A 19,953-nucleotide genomic window follows, 5' to 3' on the forward strand; every position below is an offset into this window, starting at 1 on the left:
ACTGAATGCTAACCTGAGGAATAACTTAACTGTTTGATTGATGATGTTGAAAAAAACTGTTGACAATAAGTTTTTGAAGCAGTGGTGAATACTCTCAGTTGTAACATAAGTGTCTACACTGAATATGTATAGGACAAGACACTACCAAAGCTCATTAAAGGCTTGTTTAGTAGGCTGTCAAAAACAGTTCAACCTGCCAGCCACAAAACAACCACCAGGCTAGCTTTGTAGTCATGTTGTAGTGCTTCATGTAGCATCGACATGAAAACATCCTCACACGTCTACTGTCGTTACCTTTGCTTGCAACAAGCGATGACTGTTCTTTAACATTTCAAAACACAGCATGACCTTGATCAAGGCTTGACCAACATACCAAACGGGAAGGAGTCAGTCAATATATACAAATGTCTGTGCTAACGTTGTTCTTTTTTTTTGTTTCCCAGCACTAGCACCACCAGCACCACCACAACCACCAGCACCAGCACTAGCACCACCACCAGCACTAGCACAACCTCTATCACCACCACCACCAGCACTAGCACCACCACAACCACCACCATCACCAGCACTAGCACCACCACAACCACTACCACAACCACCACCACCACCAGCACTAGCACCACCACTACCACAACCACCACCAGGTGGAACAGTCACCACCAGGGGAAGTCCCTCTCACCTTGTCCCTGAGCCGGGTGCAGGTGTCCAGCTGGAGCCGGCGCTCTCGGTGGAGGAGCAGCTCCTCCTGGTGGGCATGCTGGGCCTCCTCCAGGGTGACCAGGGCCCGGGCCAGCAGCTCCCCCCGGTCCCGCTGCCACCCCTGGGCCAGCGCCCGCAGCTGGGCCTGGCTGAAGCGCTGCCAGTCCCACACGCGCTCGTGATCGATCTTCACACACACACACACACACACACACACACACACACACACACACACACACACACACACACACACACACACACACACACAGGCATTGCACTCCGTGGTACGTGGGTGATGCTAATCAGTGTGGGAAATGATAGAGGAGCCCAATTATATCACAGACATGTGTTATTTGTTTTGGGGAGAATCGCCCGGGCAGACACTCTGCAGTCAGCAGCACGTACAGCCGAGAGACTACACTATGCCGGTCCCAATTACACAACAAAGGCACACTTGTCGATGTAAAACGCGCATGACACACCACTGACAGGTGACCTGTGTGGGAAGCAGGGCCCGTCTCATCACATGACTGCAGGAACCTGAAGGAGAAATCCCCCCCCCTACCAATCCCCCCTCCCTCCGTAGCTATTCATCAACATGTCAGCTCCCCTCGCAGCCGCCGCAACACTGGGCTAGGCTGCCTTATTGGAACGTGGGGAATGATATTCATCTGTGGGCTAATAGGAGCTAACTGGTAGTGTGGGGAGACTCGAGGCAGCTGACTGGTGGGGGGGGAGGCGGGGCTGAATGGAGTGACGAGGCTGACTGGCTGTGGGGGGAGTGGGGAGGAGGTGTGATGCGGCTGGCCAGTTTTATTGAAAGCGAGGCGAGCTGACAGGCCGTGGAGAAGAGGAGCAGAAGCATTGGAGGCATCGAAGCACGACTTGAGAACCTGACGAAGATCTGTCCTCTGTTCTTCCTCACCCTCCTCTTCCTCCCTTGTCGTGTGGACGTGGGAGAGGTGCGCACGTGGGAGAGCATGGAAAGGATTTTTCCACACTTTATAAACCATGTATCTGTGCACACTTCTGTGCGTGCACTCCTTTCATGCTTCCCTGTGCACGGTGTGCACATGCCTGCAAGACCGCCAGCCAGATGAAAGGCAGGTGTGCACGTGAAACAGCGTGACGCCATTAGCCTGGCTTCTGTCGATTCACCTCTCCCCCTCCTAATGTTGGGTGCATTAAGAAGGAACGTTTAAATGTCTTCCTCCTCCTGCCGGTAAAGCAAGAAGAAAAAAGGAAAGAGGAAAAGAAAGCTTTGGATGAACTTGGTTCCACCTGGGGAACATTCAGGAACGGTTTCCTATTGAATCCTTGTGGAAACTCACTGACCTTCAGTACATTGGCTCGTGATGAGCTCATCGCTGGATTGTTAGAACCGTTTATAATCCTCCTCTGCCAGCAGGGGGCGCACTAGCCTTTTGGAGGAGTGCAGGACCACGCAAAATGATGGTAATTAGAGGTAAATTATATGATGTCAGCTGGGATGAGTCCACATTTCTGCCGGGATGCTTGGCTGTTGGGAGTGCAGTATCTGCAGTGATATTTGACTCGCTGGTGGGGGGGGGGGGGGGGGGTCATGATGCAAAATACGCCAGTGTTATTCAAAAAGAAGAAAAGACATTAACGGCAAAAATGAGGTCAGAAAACAGCATCCTCCAGTTGAATAAGAAGAAACAGTTTGATAAACCAGGCGCCTGACCCCTCTTGTTGAGTTGTTGCTTTGCAGGTTTAAGGAGACACACCGAAAAGAGAATTATTCCACAAAGGCAGCAACGATTCCAAGAACAATGTGAAAGTGCAGCCTAAGCGGTGTGTGTGGAAAGTGTTTGAACAGACCGGTGGTGAGCGTCTGCATCATTAAAGCAGCAGGGCTTGGCTTTTAAGGGTTTTTAAGGAGACCCATTTCTGTATGTTCCCTGGGACCTTCACCAAACACTAGGAGGAATTATTTTGAAAAACAAAACACACACAACCAAAGCTTTGAAAATGCCTCGACCGGATAAACCTTTCAGTCACTACGTCGCGGAGCCCTCCTCTGTTTTCACTCTCACACGACGAAGAGAAAGAGTCACTTTCTTTATTCAGATACTAAAGCTTGACAGATAGAGCTGGACAGATAGACGGGTAGCAACCTTATCTCATATAATATAATAAGTACTCTATATTCAGGATGTTTGCTTCATGAAGAGGAGCAGTTCCAGTTGAGTTTGTGTCCGTCTGCAGGGATTGGGAAGCGCGCCTTAATAAGACTAACAAGAGACATGAGGAGGAGCCCTGCATTCTGTTGACTCGGAGGGTCTGGGAGAAGAAAGTTGAGCTAGAACAGAGGGTTTTGATGAAACACTGGCAAACTGAAGAAGCCTCTAACATGCAGCACCCAGCTGCCCCTGATGGAAGGATGGGCCTCTGGGCAAGAGAAGAGGATAAGTGATGATGGCGACCAGGGGACACACGAGAGAGAGAGAGAGAGAGAGAGAGAGAGAGAGAGAGAGAGAGAGAGAGAGAGAGAGAGAGAGAGAGAGAGAGAGAGAGAGAGAGAGAGAGAGAGAGAGAGAGACACACACACACACACACCCTGGGGTTGTCATGGTGATGCTAGACAGCGGTGTGAGTGAGGTGACACCGCAGATCATGCAGCCTGCTGGGAAAGACATCTGTGTGTGTGTGTGTGTATAAGCTGATGTGTGTGTATGCATCTGAGTATGTGTGCGTGTGTATGTTTATGTGCGTATGCACGTTCGCACCTAAAGAGAGTGAGTGAGTGAGTGAGTGTGTGTACACACACACACACACACACACACACACACACACACACACACACACACACACACACACACACACACACACACACACACACACACACACACACACACACACACACACACACCGTGTTCATCCATGTTTAAGATTCACCTGCAGGCATCATTGAGTGCAGTGAGATTGGTTCTTTTGTTGTGAGAGACAACAAAAGCCCATGCGCACAGAGCCCCTCCAGCCTCCATTCCAACACACACCTAAACAACCACAACCACAACAACTTCCATCGGCACTTTGTTGATTTGTATCTCCCGGTGCGCTTAAGTACTGACCAGGTCCTGGCGGCTCATGTGTGGGAGGAGTCGGAGCAGCATGTCTGCGCAGAGCGCCCTGTGGTTGGGCAGGTCCGGCCCGTATTGACCCACCGTCCACTGGAAGCAGAGATGGTCGCTGACAGACCAGCCGCAACACCTGGAACAGATCCCGGGACAGAAGATCAGCTGCAGACTGGAGCGGCTGTATCGCCACGGCAATGTAGAGCGTCAACACAACAACACAAAACCTGACACCAATCTAAAGGCATTTAGTTATTAAGCAGACACTTCCAGTGAATATAGTGACTGGTCATTTAGGAGCAGGTAGGGGGTAGACAGTACAACAACAGGTCATTCAGGAGCAGGTAGGGGTTAGACGGTACAGAGACAGGTCATTAAGGAGCAGGTAGGGGTTAGACAGTACAGAGACAGGTCATTAAAGAGCAGGTAGGGGTTAGACAGTACAGAGACAGGTCCCTCAGGAGCAGGTAGGGGTTAGACCAGGGATTCCCAAAGTGTGGTACGAGCTGCTACCAGGGGGTGCGCGAGATGAAAAATGTAATGGCAGTCTGGTGTAATATTACCTCATTTTTATTTATTTTATCTGTTTCGGAGCCTATTCTCTTTAATGTTGTGGATTGTTTGTAACTTCATTGCAATTTAATTCAATGTACTGTCGTTCTAATTTCAATAACAGTTGTGTTATGATTAGGGTTGTGCCGATGGACGATGTCATCACGATGGAGAGCCACCATCGTGATGCCCCCCCCCCCCGCGCGCCTCACTTTTCAATTTTCGTTTCCAAATATTTATTTAAAAACGAAAATATCAGTTTTAGTGCGTGTGTGTTAAATTAAATGGTTTCATATCTTAAACAAATTCCATTGCAAATAGGAGGCTCGCAGCATCAATATCCTAACTAAAAAAAGTAAGTCGGCCAACGCAGACACATTTTGCAGATTGTAAATTTACATGAGACAATGTAAACGTTCCCAATCCTGCTCTATGCTCTGTGATATTTTGTTTATCATCATTTCTATTAACTTCTGTGAGGCCATGCGAGGTTGTGAAGATCGGTCGTCTGCCCGTCTATTGCGCGGATCACACATGAGCAGATCTTGCAGTCTCGTCAGTCGTGTCCCTTGGCTGTCCTATTTGTTGGATATTTGTTGATGTTATTGTCATGCGTGTTCTGGTTATTTGCGCATGATTAAACATGAGTCTTTATATGGCGTTAAAACAAAGCTTTTGTTGCAGTTTTTTTTCCTTCTTTTTGAAGTGGGGATAGGGGGTGTGCAGGAAAAAAAGTTTGGGAACCGCTGGGTTAGACAGTACAGAGACAGGTCCCTCAAGAGCAGGTAGGGGTTAGACAGTACATAGACAGGTCATTGAGGAGCTTGGTTCCTCAATGATGTCTTGGTTCAAGGATCACAGACATTTGGAGATTGAACCCGCAACCTGTCTGCTGGGAGTCAAACACTGTAACCACTGGACTACCCTGCCCCCTATTGGAGGGTTTATTCATTAACATGTTGGTCAATTGAATGAAGAAGACTAACATGAAACAGATAACACAACCGTTTTACTATATATGATCTTGGTTAAGGTTGTGTATGCTTATTTTATTCCTGTTTACAAATTATTATATTAGTAGTGTATATTTTAATCCTGGGTTGACAGGTTTTCAAGTCGATTTGCAGAGGGGTTCACTTCCCATTACAAACACCAAAACAACAACACAGACAGGGTGGGCCGTCTATACACTAAGGGACTGACAGACTGTCGGCGCGCTTCTAGAAATTATGTAAATACAGCTAACCAAGGGTCAAAAAGAGAAACAGAAAACAATAAATCCCACACACACCAAATTATGTCATTTACATTTATGTAATCAACCTCCTATTGTTTCTGGGGTGACTGGTTGAAGGGTTGGGGAGGGGGTGGATTAGACAAATGAAGGATTAGATCTCAATACACGGTTCTTAATTTTTATAATCAACAAGGATGGCGTGTTCATTAATAAAGACTCCCTTTGTGTCATCCTGTGGTTTAAAGGGACATGAGGGGTGAGACACGGGGGGTCTTCCAGCTGCCTGTTACCTGTCCATGCCCCCCAGTCGCTTCGTGATAATGCTCTGCCTGGCCTGGTAGCTCTCCGCCAGGGTGCGGAAGCTCTGCAGCACGGAGACCTTCAACTCTGGGTAGGGACAGTCTGCATCCAGCACCTCCCCTGGGACCGGCTCTGGGTCTGCCTCAGACCCACACGCCACACAGTCCTGCAGTCAGGGGGGCGGTCGTATGGATACAAAGATGGGATAAGTCAGAAAAAGAGATGCTGATTCTCATAATTATAATTCATGAAAAAAAAATCATAATTATAGCTAATTTCCAAAGCAAGTTAACAGGGAATTCAGTTACATGCCATTAAAGAGCAGGTAGGGGTCGTTAGACAGTACATAGAAAGGTCATAAAGAAACAGGTAGGGGTTGGACAGTACAGAAACAGGTCACTCAGGAGCAGGTACAGGTTAGACAGTCCAAAGACAGGTCAGTAAGGAGCAGGTATGGGTTAGACAGTACAGAGACAGGTCCTCAAGTAGCAGGTAGGGACTAGTGGGCATCTTGCAATAGGATGCTTACAGACTGAGACATTGGTGTTTGAACCCAGAAACCTTTCCGAGGGGAAAAATCTGCTCACCTACCAGATATTTTGGATGCTTTTACACAATAGTGATGGCTGGATGAGCCCCACCGACCCCGAAATAATCACATGAGTGCAGTGCAGAGCTACGTGGACATCCTGCCTACCTCCAAGCCCAGGGCTGCCATCTCCTCCTCCAACGCCAGCAGCTCAGCACGCAGCCTCCCCGTGACCACCCCCTGCTGCTGCTTCACCAGGTTCACCTGCGGGTGAGCAGATAAAGGAGATTAAGGAGAGAAAAAAATCGCAGCTCAGTCATGAGACGTAGCGTAGAGGAACCGCCGGCTACGCGGTCTGACCTTCTGTCAGACAGCGGAGAACGTAGTGCCGCGAACCAGGAACGCCAGGAAATGTATCACATCCACTTCACTGTGAAATATCACGGTCCTTGGCTTGGGGAAATGGTCAACAATGAAACGCTTGTTTCATCCTTGTAATTGTGTTTCTTTTCGTGCTACCTTGGTCACGGCTCCCTGATTGGTGGGCACACATCAAGAGGTCTAGACAGGCCGCAACAGTAGCCTCTTTACACTTTCTTTTTGTGGTGTGTGTGTGTGTGTGTGTGTGTGTGTGTGTGTGTGTGTGTGTGTGTGTGTGTGTGTGTGTGTGTGTGTGTGGTGGAGTTCTAATTGTCTCAGATCACAGCCTATGATTCACATTTTCAAATCGCTCTGACTCTCAACGTGATGCTCACTTATAGTCGAGCAGTCAGTAGTGATCACCATGCTGGTGACACAGAGGTAGAACCCTGCTTTCTAATGACTTATTTATTAGCCGCCGACGCATCGATCCGACAGCATCCATTAAAATCAGTCTCTCCGCCATGCTGATGCCGGGAATGTTTAAAGATTCAAAACAGTCGAGGAACACAGAGGTTTCACCCTGGAGGAACATGATGGTCGATATCGAAGCCTTAAGTACATTTATGCAGATTCACAGCACCGACTGGGAATTTGTAACAGATTGGTTTGGAATAATAATAATTAAAAGAAAAAGGCGAACAACAGCAAGCGATCCTAGAGCTTCAAGGAGCAGATGTTTGGTGACAACACAAATGTTTCTGCGGCACATGAGGAGTGATTAAGAAACACATTTCAGTGACTGACACACAACCACAGCAAGCTGTTGTTCTGGGGGGTTTAGTGGAGCATATTGGACCACATCATCAGACCTAAATGCTTAAACAGGATGTGTGACTCACTGAAATAATATTGATAAATCGAGTGCTGTGGGGGTCTCAGAGTGTAATGAGACCGATTTCATGCTGTGTTCAGGGTAACAAGTAGCCAGTGGTAGCATGAGCATGTGTGGCCAAGTACTCCACATCCACATACTCTGGTCCCTGGGCCTGGGTTCTGCTCCCTGGGGGGTCTCTAAGGTACAGCTGGTTGGAAGCAACAGGGACATTCTAGCACATGCAGAACGTTAGAGACCATGTTAGAAAGAAAGAGAGTTATTCGGAAGGAGGAGTTGGGAAGAAACACACTCATCTCAAACAGAAAAGAAAAGGGTGTGTGTGTGTGTGTGTGTGTGTGTGTGTGTGTGTGTGTGTGTGTGTGTGTGTAGAGGAGGGTATAGAAGCTGCTGGGGGGGGGGGGGGGTCTCTATTGTGGTGATGCACTCTGGTGGGGAGGCCAGAATCAGAGCGTATGTGTGTGTGAGAGAGAGAGAGGATGGGAGAGTGACCATGGGAATACAGTGGTAGACATAATTTTAGGCATAAATTAGGAATAAAAAATTCTTTTGGAAATTGATCTTAATGCCTTAATTAAACAAATGAGGAAAAATCCAACCTTTAAGGTCACCAATTTGCTTTGTGAATGAATAATGTATTGTAAATAAATAAATGTTCTCCATTAAAATACAGGGTGCATAAGTATAGACACCCCTATGTTAAACTCCCATAGAGGCAGGCAGATTTTTATTTTTAAAATCCAATTATTTCATGGATCCAGGATACTATGCATCCTGATGAAGTCACCTAGACCTTGGAATTAAAATAGCCCCACATCATCACATACCCTTCACCATACCTAGAGATTGGCATGGTTCTTTTCAGTTAGCCTTATAGCTGTTAGTTAGCCTAATTATTTCTCAATTCAAATCAAACCAGCTAATAGGATTTATTTTTAGTCAACTTTAGGTGTCTAAATTTATGCCTACCACTGTAAGTAAGCCCAGGTCACATGACAAACAAAATGGTTGCCAGGAAGATTCACCCCCTCTAGTTCTTAAGGTCATCACTTATTTCCTCAGCATGAGATAAACACAAAGTATTTTTGGCGACCGTCAGGGGTAAGGGGCGTCACTAACAAACACACGACGGAGTGACAGAGCTACAGGGCCCCGGAGGACAACCGACTCGTGAACCGACTCACGTCTGAATCATCTCCACTCTCCCTGGGTCTGCAGAGTGGCCTGTCTTGTTTCGGTTGGCGAAGGGAGCGCCACTGACATTCATTGCAGGAAACTTCATAAAAACACTGGCAAACACTCACTGTCAAGTCCTACTCTTGTTCAACATCCAAAGGACACAGGGACAGCTCAATTTCTGACTCAATCACTTTTATTCTTTTGGCTTTGTCAGTTGATTGGTCCATTCAGTAGATTTGCCAGTTAATTAGGTTGTAAACCTTTAAAGACAGAGAACAAAAGTTGCCATTTAATTAAACATTTTAAATTGAATTTAACACAAAATCATACATATTAAGCAGCATTTCAACACCATGAAAGTAAATAAACATTTTCACCGACCATTGGCGTCTTTGGACTGAACCTATGCGTGAACTTGGAGCGTGTCTTCTCTTGTTCTCCTGAATGACTGAGAACCCTTGTCTTCACAGGTGCTCCAACTCAGTGACAATGACTTGATTAGGTAACAAGCAGCCAGCTTGCTGCTGCTGGTGCACTCTGGGAAGTGTAGTTCTTTGAGACCCAGCTGAGATTCAGCTCAACACCTCCCACTTGAGCTTCTGGTTTTTTCAAACCCAGAGAGGTCACAAGCCCTTTACACCTCTGCTTGTTCTTCAGTGGGAAGTAGAATGACAAGGCGTCTGACATCTCTATGAAGAATTGTGGCAGGGATTTTGGTTTGAAGCCTCTTGGTTCTTTCACTGTTTGCTCTTGTGGGCCCTTCTTTGCCGTTTGCCTTTTTGATGTGAACAGGATAGCTGGGAAAAGTCTTCACAAGCACATCTCTTACGATGCCTTTGCTGTCAGCATTGACACTGACCACTCTAGCCAGCTTGTACTGTCCTCTCAGGGCGTTTTGGTCAGCCAACCAAACCACAAAGTTAGTGCCTGGGTCTGACCAGAGTTTCCTGGGGTGTCCTCTGAGTGAAGTGAACCTTTGATAGGCTAGCAGGAATCCTTCAGATGACATGTCACTCACCACTTCAGTGTGTATGGCTCGGGAAGCCATGCAGCAGAAGACTATTCCCCATACTTTGAGTCTAGTTCTCTTCTTGACCTCATCTTTCACTTCATAAGGGCCGAACAGGTCCATGGTGGTGAATTCAAAAGGTGCAGCTGGGCCTCATGGCAGGTCAGCCATGATTTGTTGACACTGTTTTGCCTTGTTTTTTCTGCAGACCACACAGCTGTCAACCATTTTCTTGGCAAGTCTACGGCCTTTTATTACCCAGGCTTTCTTCCTCATCCGGAGAAGGGTTCCTGCCACTCCCTCATGGTTTGCTTTGTGGGATTCTTGTGCGAGAAATGTAGACACCCATACTTCAAATGGTAAAACTGGCACTGCCGTCTTATCTTTGTTGAATGTCTGAATTCTGCCTCCACAAACTAGCAGTCCAGAGTTCACATCTTTGTATACTGCCAGTCTGCTTAGAGTTGTGTCTGAAAAAGCTGTACCTTCTTGAGCTGCGAGGAAGAGGTCTTTGAGTGCATCTTCATGTTCTTTGACAGTCAGCACAGCTTGCTTGGGTGATGTTACCTCCCACTTTGACTGTTTAGGGGCCCGGCACTTCCTCTTCAGCCACTGCTTGGCAGCTAGACAAACCCAGGCAATGACTCTCACCAGTTTGGACAGGCTACTGAATCTTCTTACTTCCACAAGATCTTTAACCCAGCCAGTGGGCTTCCTTCTTGGAAGAACCGTTGGGTTTACCACAGGTTTTTCCTCTTGAGTTTCACTCCTTGGACTTTCCTGAGTGGCTTTTAAGTCTTCTTTCTGCTGACTCCTTCTTGCTTGAGCTCTTGTTAATGCACCTGAGAATGCCTTCCTCTGGAGCTTGTTTACACTCTCCCTGGCATGAGCTGCAACCTCTTCAGCTGATTTTATAGGCCACTCCTCCACTGGCCACTTCAGGAACTCTGGTCCATTTTGCCATGTGGAATTCTCCTTCAAATCTTCAGGAGCCCCCCCTCTTGTTATGATGTCAGCTATGTTCAGATCTCCACGGATCCACCACCAGTCTTGCACTAGTCCAGCCTTCTGGATTTCACCCACTCTATTTGCAAAGAAGGTTTTGTACCCATAACTGACTCTTTGAATGGCTCCCAAGACTGTGTGACTGTCAAGTAGATGGAACCATCTCTCGATCTTCATTCGGCCATGCTTTTCCACATACTTCCTGATCCTGGCTGCGAAGACAGCACCACAGATCTCAGCTTTTACAGCTTCTCCCTTCTGATCCAGGGGTGTCAGCTTGGCTTTTGATTCAACTATTCAAACTTCCATGCCTTGACTTGTCTCCCACCTTAAGTACATCACAGCTCCATAGGATTTGTCACTTCCATCAGAGAATGTGATGCCCCAAGGTTTCCCTTCCCAGCCAGCTGGTGTGAGGCTCCTGTGGAATTTCACCTGTCCAAGCTGCACATATTCTTCAAAAAGCTGTATGGCTTCTTCTCTGAGGCTTTCTGAGAGAGGTTGTGTCCCAGGTTTCTTGGGTTAGTTTCCCACCCCCTCCCTCTTGGAAAGCTTTTCTAACAAGAACGGCTCCCTTCTGTTTGGCAGGTGTAACTAAGCCAATTGGGTCATACAGTCCAGCTACTTGGCTTAAGAGAGCCCTCCTAGTCAGTGGATTAGGTGTCTCAGTTCTCACCTCCTCCTTGAGAAGATCTTTTCCAACTCTCATCTTCTTTCTTTTGGTAAAGTTAACTGAGATTAACATGTAGAGCTTGTCTTCATCCACTTGGTAGCCGATGCCCAAGGCTTTTTTGGCTTCTTCCCTCATTTGATTTGGAAGAATTAAGGTTTTACCTTGTTTCTTTGTTAGAACCTCCGTCTCCATTCCTTGCCTCCCACTTTGCCCTGACCGGACCCATGGTTTGAGGAAGAAACCTCCAACCTTTAAGATCTCTTCAACATTTGCTGTGATTTCGTCAAGTCTATTTAGGTAATTTTGGGAGGTTAAGAGGTCATCCACATAACTGTCCTCTTCAATTACTCTGCGCTCATCCTCCAAGTGAATAAAGTTGGGCAGGCGTGCTGTCTCCCTCATAGCCAACTGTGCAATGCAATCAGCAGGTCTGTCCCCAATGATGACTCTGGTAATTGCATATTCCCTTATCTCTTCATCTGGTCTGTCCCTCTAGAGGAACCTGTGAAGATGCATCTCACACTCCTCCAGCCATACAGAGTTGTACATCTTTTTGATGTCTCCTAGAGATGCATGCATCCCTTCTCTGAACCTCAGCAGGACAGCTCTGATAGGGTTGAGAACGTCTGGTCCCTTCAGAAGAAGATAATTCATACTCACGCCTTTGTATTTCTGGCTACTATTCCAAACAATACGAACTGGTGTCGTCACTGAATGAGGGTTTGGTGCCACCAGGTGGCTTACGTACCACACTGGTCCTTTCCACTTGTCCATGATCTTGTTGGTGAGTTCTATGGCTGCGCCTCGTTCAACCATTTCATGGATCTGGGTAGCATATGCGACTTTCCAGTCTGGCTCTCTGCTTAGTTGCTTTTCCATCCTTAAGAAACAAGCTTGGACTGCACCTTTGTTGTTTGGGAGAGAGGCTGGATCTACCGTCCAAGGATACTTTGCATCCCAATGTGGAGCTGGTGTGTGAGCATCCCCCTTCTTGTAGGTGAGGCCTCCTTTAATGATCTCAAGCTCCCTCTCCTCTGCCAGGGTCATTTATTTTCCTCCTGGTGGACAGTTTCCACATCGGCATCCTCCACATTTTGGCTCACATGCAGCTCCGATGCTGTCCCAGTGCCACCACTCAAGGAACTCACGGTTACTGGCAGCTGTACATTTGGTCTGAGCCACATCCTCCTGCTGTAGCTGGGCTGTGTCAGTTCTTGGTTGTCTTGTGATTTCTTGATATTTGACAGCTGCTGTCCTCATGGAGCGAGCATATGCTGCAACCTCCACTTCTTCAAACAAGTCGGGATGTGCTCCACCCACTGTCTTCCCCAATGGACCCTCCCACAAGACGAGGTCTCCAATGATTTTTACCCTCTGGGGAGCGAGTCTTCCCTCTCGGTGGCTAATGAGAAGTTCAACCTCTTCTGGCCTTTCCAATTCTTTAAGTTTGACTTCTGGGAAGAATTCTTTCAACTTCTCAGGTTCAATTACTTGATGCACTCTGGCGATTTCATCCAAGCCGTAGCAGACCATTTCATGAGCTCTCTCTGTTCCTTTGGGAGTCTTGACTCTGACTTTGAGGCGATACCTTCGTGTGTTCACCTCCATGGTCATTCCACCAACCCCATGCACAACTAAAGTCATCTTCTCACTTCTTAACCTCAGTCTTTCATCAGCTTTATGGGTAATGTAGTTTGTATCTGAAGCAAGGTCAATTAAAGTCCCAATCTTCTGCCCTGCGTTTGCAGTGACTTGCATCAACATCATGATGACCGGAAGTTCAGAGAGCCCATTTCTCTGCAGTAGCTCAGACTAACCTGAAGCATCGAGTGTCACTGCGGTTTTGTTGGTGTTGGTGAAAGCCTTTCTGCATCTATCTGCCATTTCTGGGGAAAGTTCAGACAAGATCTCCTCTTGTTCCTCCGTTAGTTTGCTTTTACCCTTGCCGTCTTTTCCACTCTTTCTCTCTTCCCCTCTTTTGACTTCTCCTTTTGGGCAGAGGAAAAAATGGTGGTCTGGGGCACCACCTTCCCTTTTACAGTCTTTATTTCTGCATAGGAAAGTGTCTCTGCAGTATCCATCCTCATCATGGCATCCGAGACATTTTCTGCATGCTCCAAATTTTCTCAATACAGCTTTCTTTTCAGATAGCTTAAGTCTTTTGAACTTTCTACAGAAGAATATTTTGTTGTTGTGCCCACTATCACCACAGACAGCACATACCTCATCAAGCTCCTCTTTCTTTGTGGTTTTTGTTGAGGCAATCTTTCTGTCATACTTCTTGTCTGAACAATCTGATTTCTCCACAGTTCTGAGCTGTTCGAGTCTCTAGTATTTCTTCTTGACTTTTCAGGAACTTCAAGAGCATGTCAAAGTGGTTGTCTGATGTTACATTGTTTCTGGGTTCAACTTTTAATAAAGTCAGGCAACTTGCTTTCAATGGATTTAATTACCAGTGGGTTATTTATGGCTCCAGATTTTCCTAACTCTGTAAGATCTGCCAGGGCCTTCTCCACTGACTGTATGAGGTCAATGACCTTTCTTGGCTGGTTCCCCTTCACATGTGGCATCTTCTCCAGCTCTTCAAGGATTTCCAGTGATGGTTGACTTGTTGCCATATCTGTTCTCCAGGACTCTGAACATGTCATTGGCAGTGGTGTAGGTTGAAAGTCTGAGGTCATTTGAGATTTTGTCATCCACACTCTCCAAGAGTTGAATTTTCTTAACTTCAGTTGATCCGGATGGCTCTCCCTGCCTTTGCAGGCTTTCCCAGTCTTTCCTCCATCTGTGATATTCTCTCTTGCTTCCTTTGAAGATAGGTAGAGTGATTGGCTTGATTCTCACCATTGGTGTGGATGTTGCCTGTTGGGGTAGTACTTTCACTCCTGTGCCTTGCTCATTGATTGTCCGTGCAGTGGCAAATTCAGCTTTCCTTAATTCAAGCCTGTAGTAGGATGCTCTTACGTCCTTGACTCTTCCATCTAATTCATCCTTTAATTCCACAGGGATCCATCTCTCCCATGTTGACATTGTTGAGATGGCCTCTTTTATTCTCTTGTCCAAGAGAGCGAGGTGCACTTCATAGCCCTCTAAATTGGCACTTTCCACAGGTACATCAACCGCAAAAGTTCACTTCTTCCATACCTCAGGTTTGTTTGAACAATGTCTCTTATTTCTGCCAACTTTGTTTCGCCTTCTTTTACAGATCTATCAATGTTGGCCTCTTGCTGTTCATCAAGACCTGCTTCCTTATCCTCAGTCTTAATGTCAGCCTCCAGTCCAATCCTGTAGTCATCATTGGCATCGAGCATCTTTCTGAAACAGTCTGAAAGCTTAGTGAATTCCTCTCTTAACTCCACTTGAAGCATGCTGCTTGCTCCTCTTGAAATGAAGTTGGCTTGTCTGGTGAAGCTGCTTTTTGCAGTGATCCTCTCCTTTTTGAGCTGCTGGACCGACTTCCCCAGGACATCTTCCGCCATCTTGACTTCCTCTGCGTCAACAGCTTATTTCTGGATCTGAAGCCGTTTATCCTCAGGGCCAGGCCGCTCTGCGTGGTTTACAACTGTGGAGTCCTACTCTTGTTCAACATCCAAAGGACACAGGGACAACTCAATTCCGGACTCAATCACTTTTATTCTTTTGACTTTGTCAGTTGATTGGTCCATTCAGTAGATTTGCCAGTTAATTAGGTTGTAAACCTTTAAAGACAGAGAACAAAAGTTGCCATTTAATTAAACATTTTAAATTGAATTTAACACAAAATCATACATATTAAGCAGCATTTCAACACCATGAAAGTAAATAAACATTTTCACAGACCATTGGCGTCTTTGGACTGAACCTATACGTGAACTTGGAGCGTGTCTTCTCTCTGAAGTTTGTTCTCCTGAATGACTGAGAACCCTTGTCTTCACAGCTGCTCCAACTCAGTGACAATGACTTGATTAGGTAACAAGCAGCCAGCTTGCTGCTGCTGGTGCACTCTGGGAAGTGTAGTTCTTTGAGACCCAGCTGAGATTCAGCAAAGAGCCAGGAACTCGGTCTACTGGTGTAAGCACTGCCGGCCGGCTATCCCCTCAAATGACTCCTATAATGCTTTTATGATTGCAATAACAAGCACCGTTTTCGATGACACGATTCTGAAGGTTAGCAGCGTTTACAAGCTGTGTGCAATGGCAGTGCGGCATCTCAGGCGTGTGTTTGCTGCGCTCCAGACACCTGTTGCTGTATCTGCAGTCCTTCAGTGGGGTGGAGAGTCAGCCTCTGGTGGAGGAGTTCATCCATCCTGAAGCGGAGGTCGTCTCGGAGCTGGAAAACAGGCTCCACTGTGGCCATCTTGAAAAGCTCTCTCTCCCTCTCAAGATACAGGCCTGACGTACATAGACACACACACACACACACACACACACACACACACACACACACACACACACACACACACACACACACACAGCACGCATGCATGCATGCACACAAACACACACCCTGTGCTCAGTGACATAATGTACAGGGACTAGGATGTTTGTGCTGACGTTTCAAACTTTACTGTTAGCTATTTTACCATGATCTTGAAGCTCATTGGTCGAGCCGTGATCTTGAGGCTCATTGGTCGAGCCGTGATCTTGAGGCTCATTGGTCGAGCCGAGCTGTGCCACAAAACCCTCCAGGTCACTAACTGCCGTCTCCCTGTAGCAGCAGGAGAGAAACGACATGAGGATGTAGTAGTAGTATAGTAGTAATTGCACAGTAGTAGTAGTATAGTATTAGTATAGTTTTAGTACTAGTATAGTATTAGTAGTTGTATAGTAGCGGTGGTCTAGTAGTATACTACTTTCCTGTCACATGACAGCGCCTTTACGGCCCCTATATAATAATAATATTTGTGACATGATGGCCATGCCACTAGTTTCTAGGTGGCAACCAGAGGGCGTGCCTAAGGCTGCTTTAAGTAGAGGGAACAGCAGGTGGCTCAGATGTGCTGATGGTGGGAGATACCATCTGAGATTAGCTCATGGGTGACATATGTATGTATATGAGCGTGTATGTAGGTTTATGTGTTTATATAGAATATATAGCTTGGACTTGGTAGATGTTGGGAGAGGGATTATGTTGTGCATTGAATAACAAATATGCAATAGCAATTTGGGTAAAACATGGGTTAATTGAATACCTGGGTAATGGTTTGGCTAAGGGGAGGGGCTAGGCTTATAAAAGCCTGCCAACCACAGGGTAGGGGGTCAGTTCGTTTTTGGGAGACAGTCAGAGTGGTTGGGCTGTAGGGCTCTGGATCATGGATAATCTTTGTTTTGAACAATCCTTTTGAATATCTCTTTTACTTTCTTTTGGACATCAAGCTTTTGTTTTTGTATCTTGTTACTTTTTTGGGGGAAATAAAAGCACCTCAACTATTTTTGCAACTCAAGCCATCTCGTAATTCTTTCTTTAAGTAGATGAATCCGACCCTTTGAAACATTTGGTGGCAGTGGTGGGATCTGTTCCAGTTAAAGTTAATGGTAAACCTATAACTGCTCTCCTTGATTCTGGTAGTTCAATGTCATTCATAAGAAAGAGTCTTGTTCCGTGTGCTATTGACTACAGCCAGCAGACAGAGGTGTTATGTGTACATGGTGACTGTAAGCCAGAACCACATGTAGAGCTTACTGTGGAAGTAGAGGGGCAAAAGTATCTGATGACAGTGGGAGTAATGGAGAATTTACCAGTGGATATGCTTTTGGGGTGGGATTTACCTGTTCTATGTGACCTCCTAAGCAATGGTAAAAGCCTCACTAATGCTGGTGGGCTTGAGTCAAGAAAAAAAATGCAAGTCTCTTGTTTTATCATGACACGCTCCCGGGGTAAACTCCAAGCTCAGTCTGGTGTACAACCTCTGCCAGACTTATGTGATAGTCTGTGCAAGGCTGGAACCAAAGGGCCCAGGAAGACACGTCGACAACGGCGTTTAGAGAAACATACTGGTACACCTGTATCACATGAGTTGCCTGATAATGCCTTGGCAGATGTTAAGTGGGAAATACCTGAGGATATTGCCATGCTACAACTGTCTGATCCGGTGTTAAAGTCTGTGTTAACAAAGGTATTAGCCTCTGCTAGCCACCCTGTCAAAGTTGGTGGTACTGAATATGTGCTTCTCAATGACGTGCTTTATCAGGAAGAGAAACCAGGTAGCCGAAGGTTAGTGGTGCCACTAAGCTGCAGACCACTCGTACTACACTTGGCACACACCATCCCCTGGGCAGGACACTTAGGTCACTATAAAACCTATCTAAGGCTAGGTTATCGTTTCTTTTGGCCTTCAATGTACACTGATGTTCAGAGGTATTGCAAAGCATGCCCAGAGTGCCAAAAAACCTGTGCTGTCCGTAAATCAGACCGTGCACCACTCCAAGCTATGCCAGTCATTACCACCCCCTTCAAGCGAATTGCAATGGACATTGTGGGACCCCTGGAAAAGAGCTCAGCAGGATATCAGTACATTCTGGTTGTATGTGACTATGCCACTCGCTATCCAGAAGCGTTTCCCCTCCGGTCAATAACCACTCCAAAAGTGATAAGTGCTCTTGTCCAGCTGTTTTCTCGTGTAGGTATCCCGGAGGAGATCCTGACTGACCAGGGAACCAACTTTACATCCCGTCTTATGGGTCAGCTACATAAGGAGTTGGGCATAACCGCCATCAGGACGTCTCCTTATCACCCTGAGACAGATGGGCTGGTAGAGAGGTTTAACCAAACCCTCAAGAGGATGCTCAGGAAGTTTGTATCTGACACGGGGAAGGATTGGGATAAGTGGTTACCATTTCTTCTCTTTGCATACAGGGAAGTGCCTCAAGCCTCCACAGGATTCTCCCCCTTCGAGCTCCTCTATGGCTGGCCAGTTCAGGGACCTCTCGATCTGCTGAAACAAAAGTGGGAGAAGGAGGTAACCACTGACGGTGAGAAGGGCCAGGGTGTTGTACAGTTTGTCCTCCAGATGAGAGACCAGTTGGAGCAGTACAGAGAGGAGGCCAAACTCAACCTCCTGGAGGCCCAGAAGCACCAAAAACTGTGGTACGACCAGCAGGCACGTAAACGTGAGTTCACTCCAGGTCAAAAGGTCTTGTTGCTCCTTCCCTCCTCCACAAGCAAGCTACTGGCTAAGTGGCAGGGACCTTTTGAAGTCAATAGGAAGATGGGGCCTACAACATATGAGATCCTGCATCCGGAGAAGGGAAAACCGAAGCAGACATACCATGTTAACCTTCTGAAAGCCTGGGTGGAGAGAAGCAGTCCATCTTCCGTTACCTCACTACTGGTACGCCAGGTGATAGAGGAAGATGACTCTGAAGGGGTAGTGGAGGCCTGGAAACAGCCTGGAAATGTGGATCTCTCTCACCTGGATGGTAAGAAGCCAGTTGAGTTACAGGTTATGTTTGACACCTTTCCCCAGCTGTTTGCACAGAAACCTGGACATACCCATGAGGCGCAGCACTCCATACGACTCAAAGCTGATCAGAATCCCGTACGGCAAGCCTGCTACAGAGTACCAGAGCGGTTGGTGGAGGCATTGAAGACGGAGATACGCTTGATGCTGGAGCTGGGAGTCATCGAACCATCTGAGAGTGAGTGGAGTAGTCCAATTGTCATTGTGCCAAAGAAGGATGGATCCCTGCGGATTTGCATTGACTTTAGGAAACTAAATGCCCTCTCGTTCTTTGATGCTTATCCTATGCCCCGGATCGAGGACCTGCTGGAGAGGATTGGGCAAGCAAACTTCATCACCACATTGGATCTATGCAAGGGGTATTGGCAGGTCCCCCTGGAAATCCAGTCCAGACCCCTCACGGCCTTCAGGACCCCACTAGGCCTCTTCCAGTTCACGGTAATGCCATTTGGCCTGCATGGAGCTCCAGCAACATTCCAGAGGCTTATGGATAAAGTACTTCAAGGCTGTGAGGACTGCAGTGCCGCATATCTGGATGATGTGGTCGTATTCAGCCTGACGTGGGAGGAGCACCGGGAGCACCTTCGTCGAGTCCTAGGTGCAATCAATGCAGCAGGACTTACACTCAACCTGCAGAAATGTGAGTGGGCCAAGCAGGAAACGCATTACCTTGGTTATCGGCTGGGGAGAGGCGAAGTCCGGCCGCAGGTGGACAAAGTGGAGGCCATCCGGAAAAGCCCAAGACCACGGACCAAGAAGCAGGTCCGGTCGTTTCTTGGCTTGGTGGGCTGGTACCGTCGGTTCATCCCTCAGTTTGCCACCCTGGCAACTCCCTTGACAAACCTTACATGCAAGTTGGCCCGTAATCCAGTGGATTGGAGTGAGGAATGTGAATGGACCTTTCAAGGGCTGAAGGAGAGGTTGTGCTCTTCACCAGTGTTGCAAAGTCCTGACTTTGAACGACGCTTCCTGGTCCAGG

The 19,953-nt window shown here is 47.1% G+C and overlaps 1 protein-coding gene across 1 annotated transcript in view; it reads right to left on the bottom strand.

Moving 5' to 3' along the window:
* LOC311358851 (coiled-coil domain-containing protein 148-like) overlaps positions 1 to 15,015 on the bottom strand; it is a gene marked incomplete at both ends in the record, with an annotated part of 24,589 nt that extends 9,574 nt beyond the window's left edge. The window contains 8 exons of the mRNA XM_084478954.1: positions 680 to 856; positions 3,795 to 3,978; positions 5,877 to 6,052; positions 6,584 to 6,679; positions 6,935 to 6,949; positions 9,441 to 9,448; positions 10,344 to 10,481; positions 14,778 to 15,015. Of these exons, the coding sequence (XP_084335080.1) occupies positions 680 to 856; positions 3,795 to 3,978; positions 5,877 to 6,052; positions 6,584 to 6,679; positions 6,935 to 6,949; positions 9,441 to 9,448; positions 10,344 to 10,481; positions 14,778 to 15,015 (1,032 nt within the window). The remainder of the gene's footprint in view (positions 1 to 679; positions 857 to 3,794; positions 3,979 to 5,876; positions 6,053 to 6,583; positions 6,680 to 6,934; positions 6,950 to 9,440; positions 9,449 to 10,343; positions 10,482 to 14,777) is intronic.
* Positions 15,016 to 19,953: the final 4,938 nt, after the last annotated feature.

This window comes from Micromesistius poutassou (genome assembly GCF_964030765.1).
Source record: "Micromesistius poutassou genome assembly, chromosome: 14".
In the NCBI taxonomy this organism is placed as follows: Eukaryota; Metazoa; Chordata; class Actinopteri; order Gadiformes; family Gadidae; genus Micromesistius; species Micromesistius poutassou.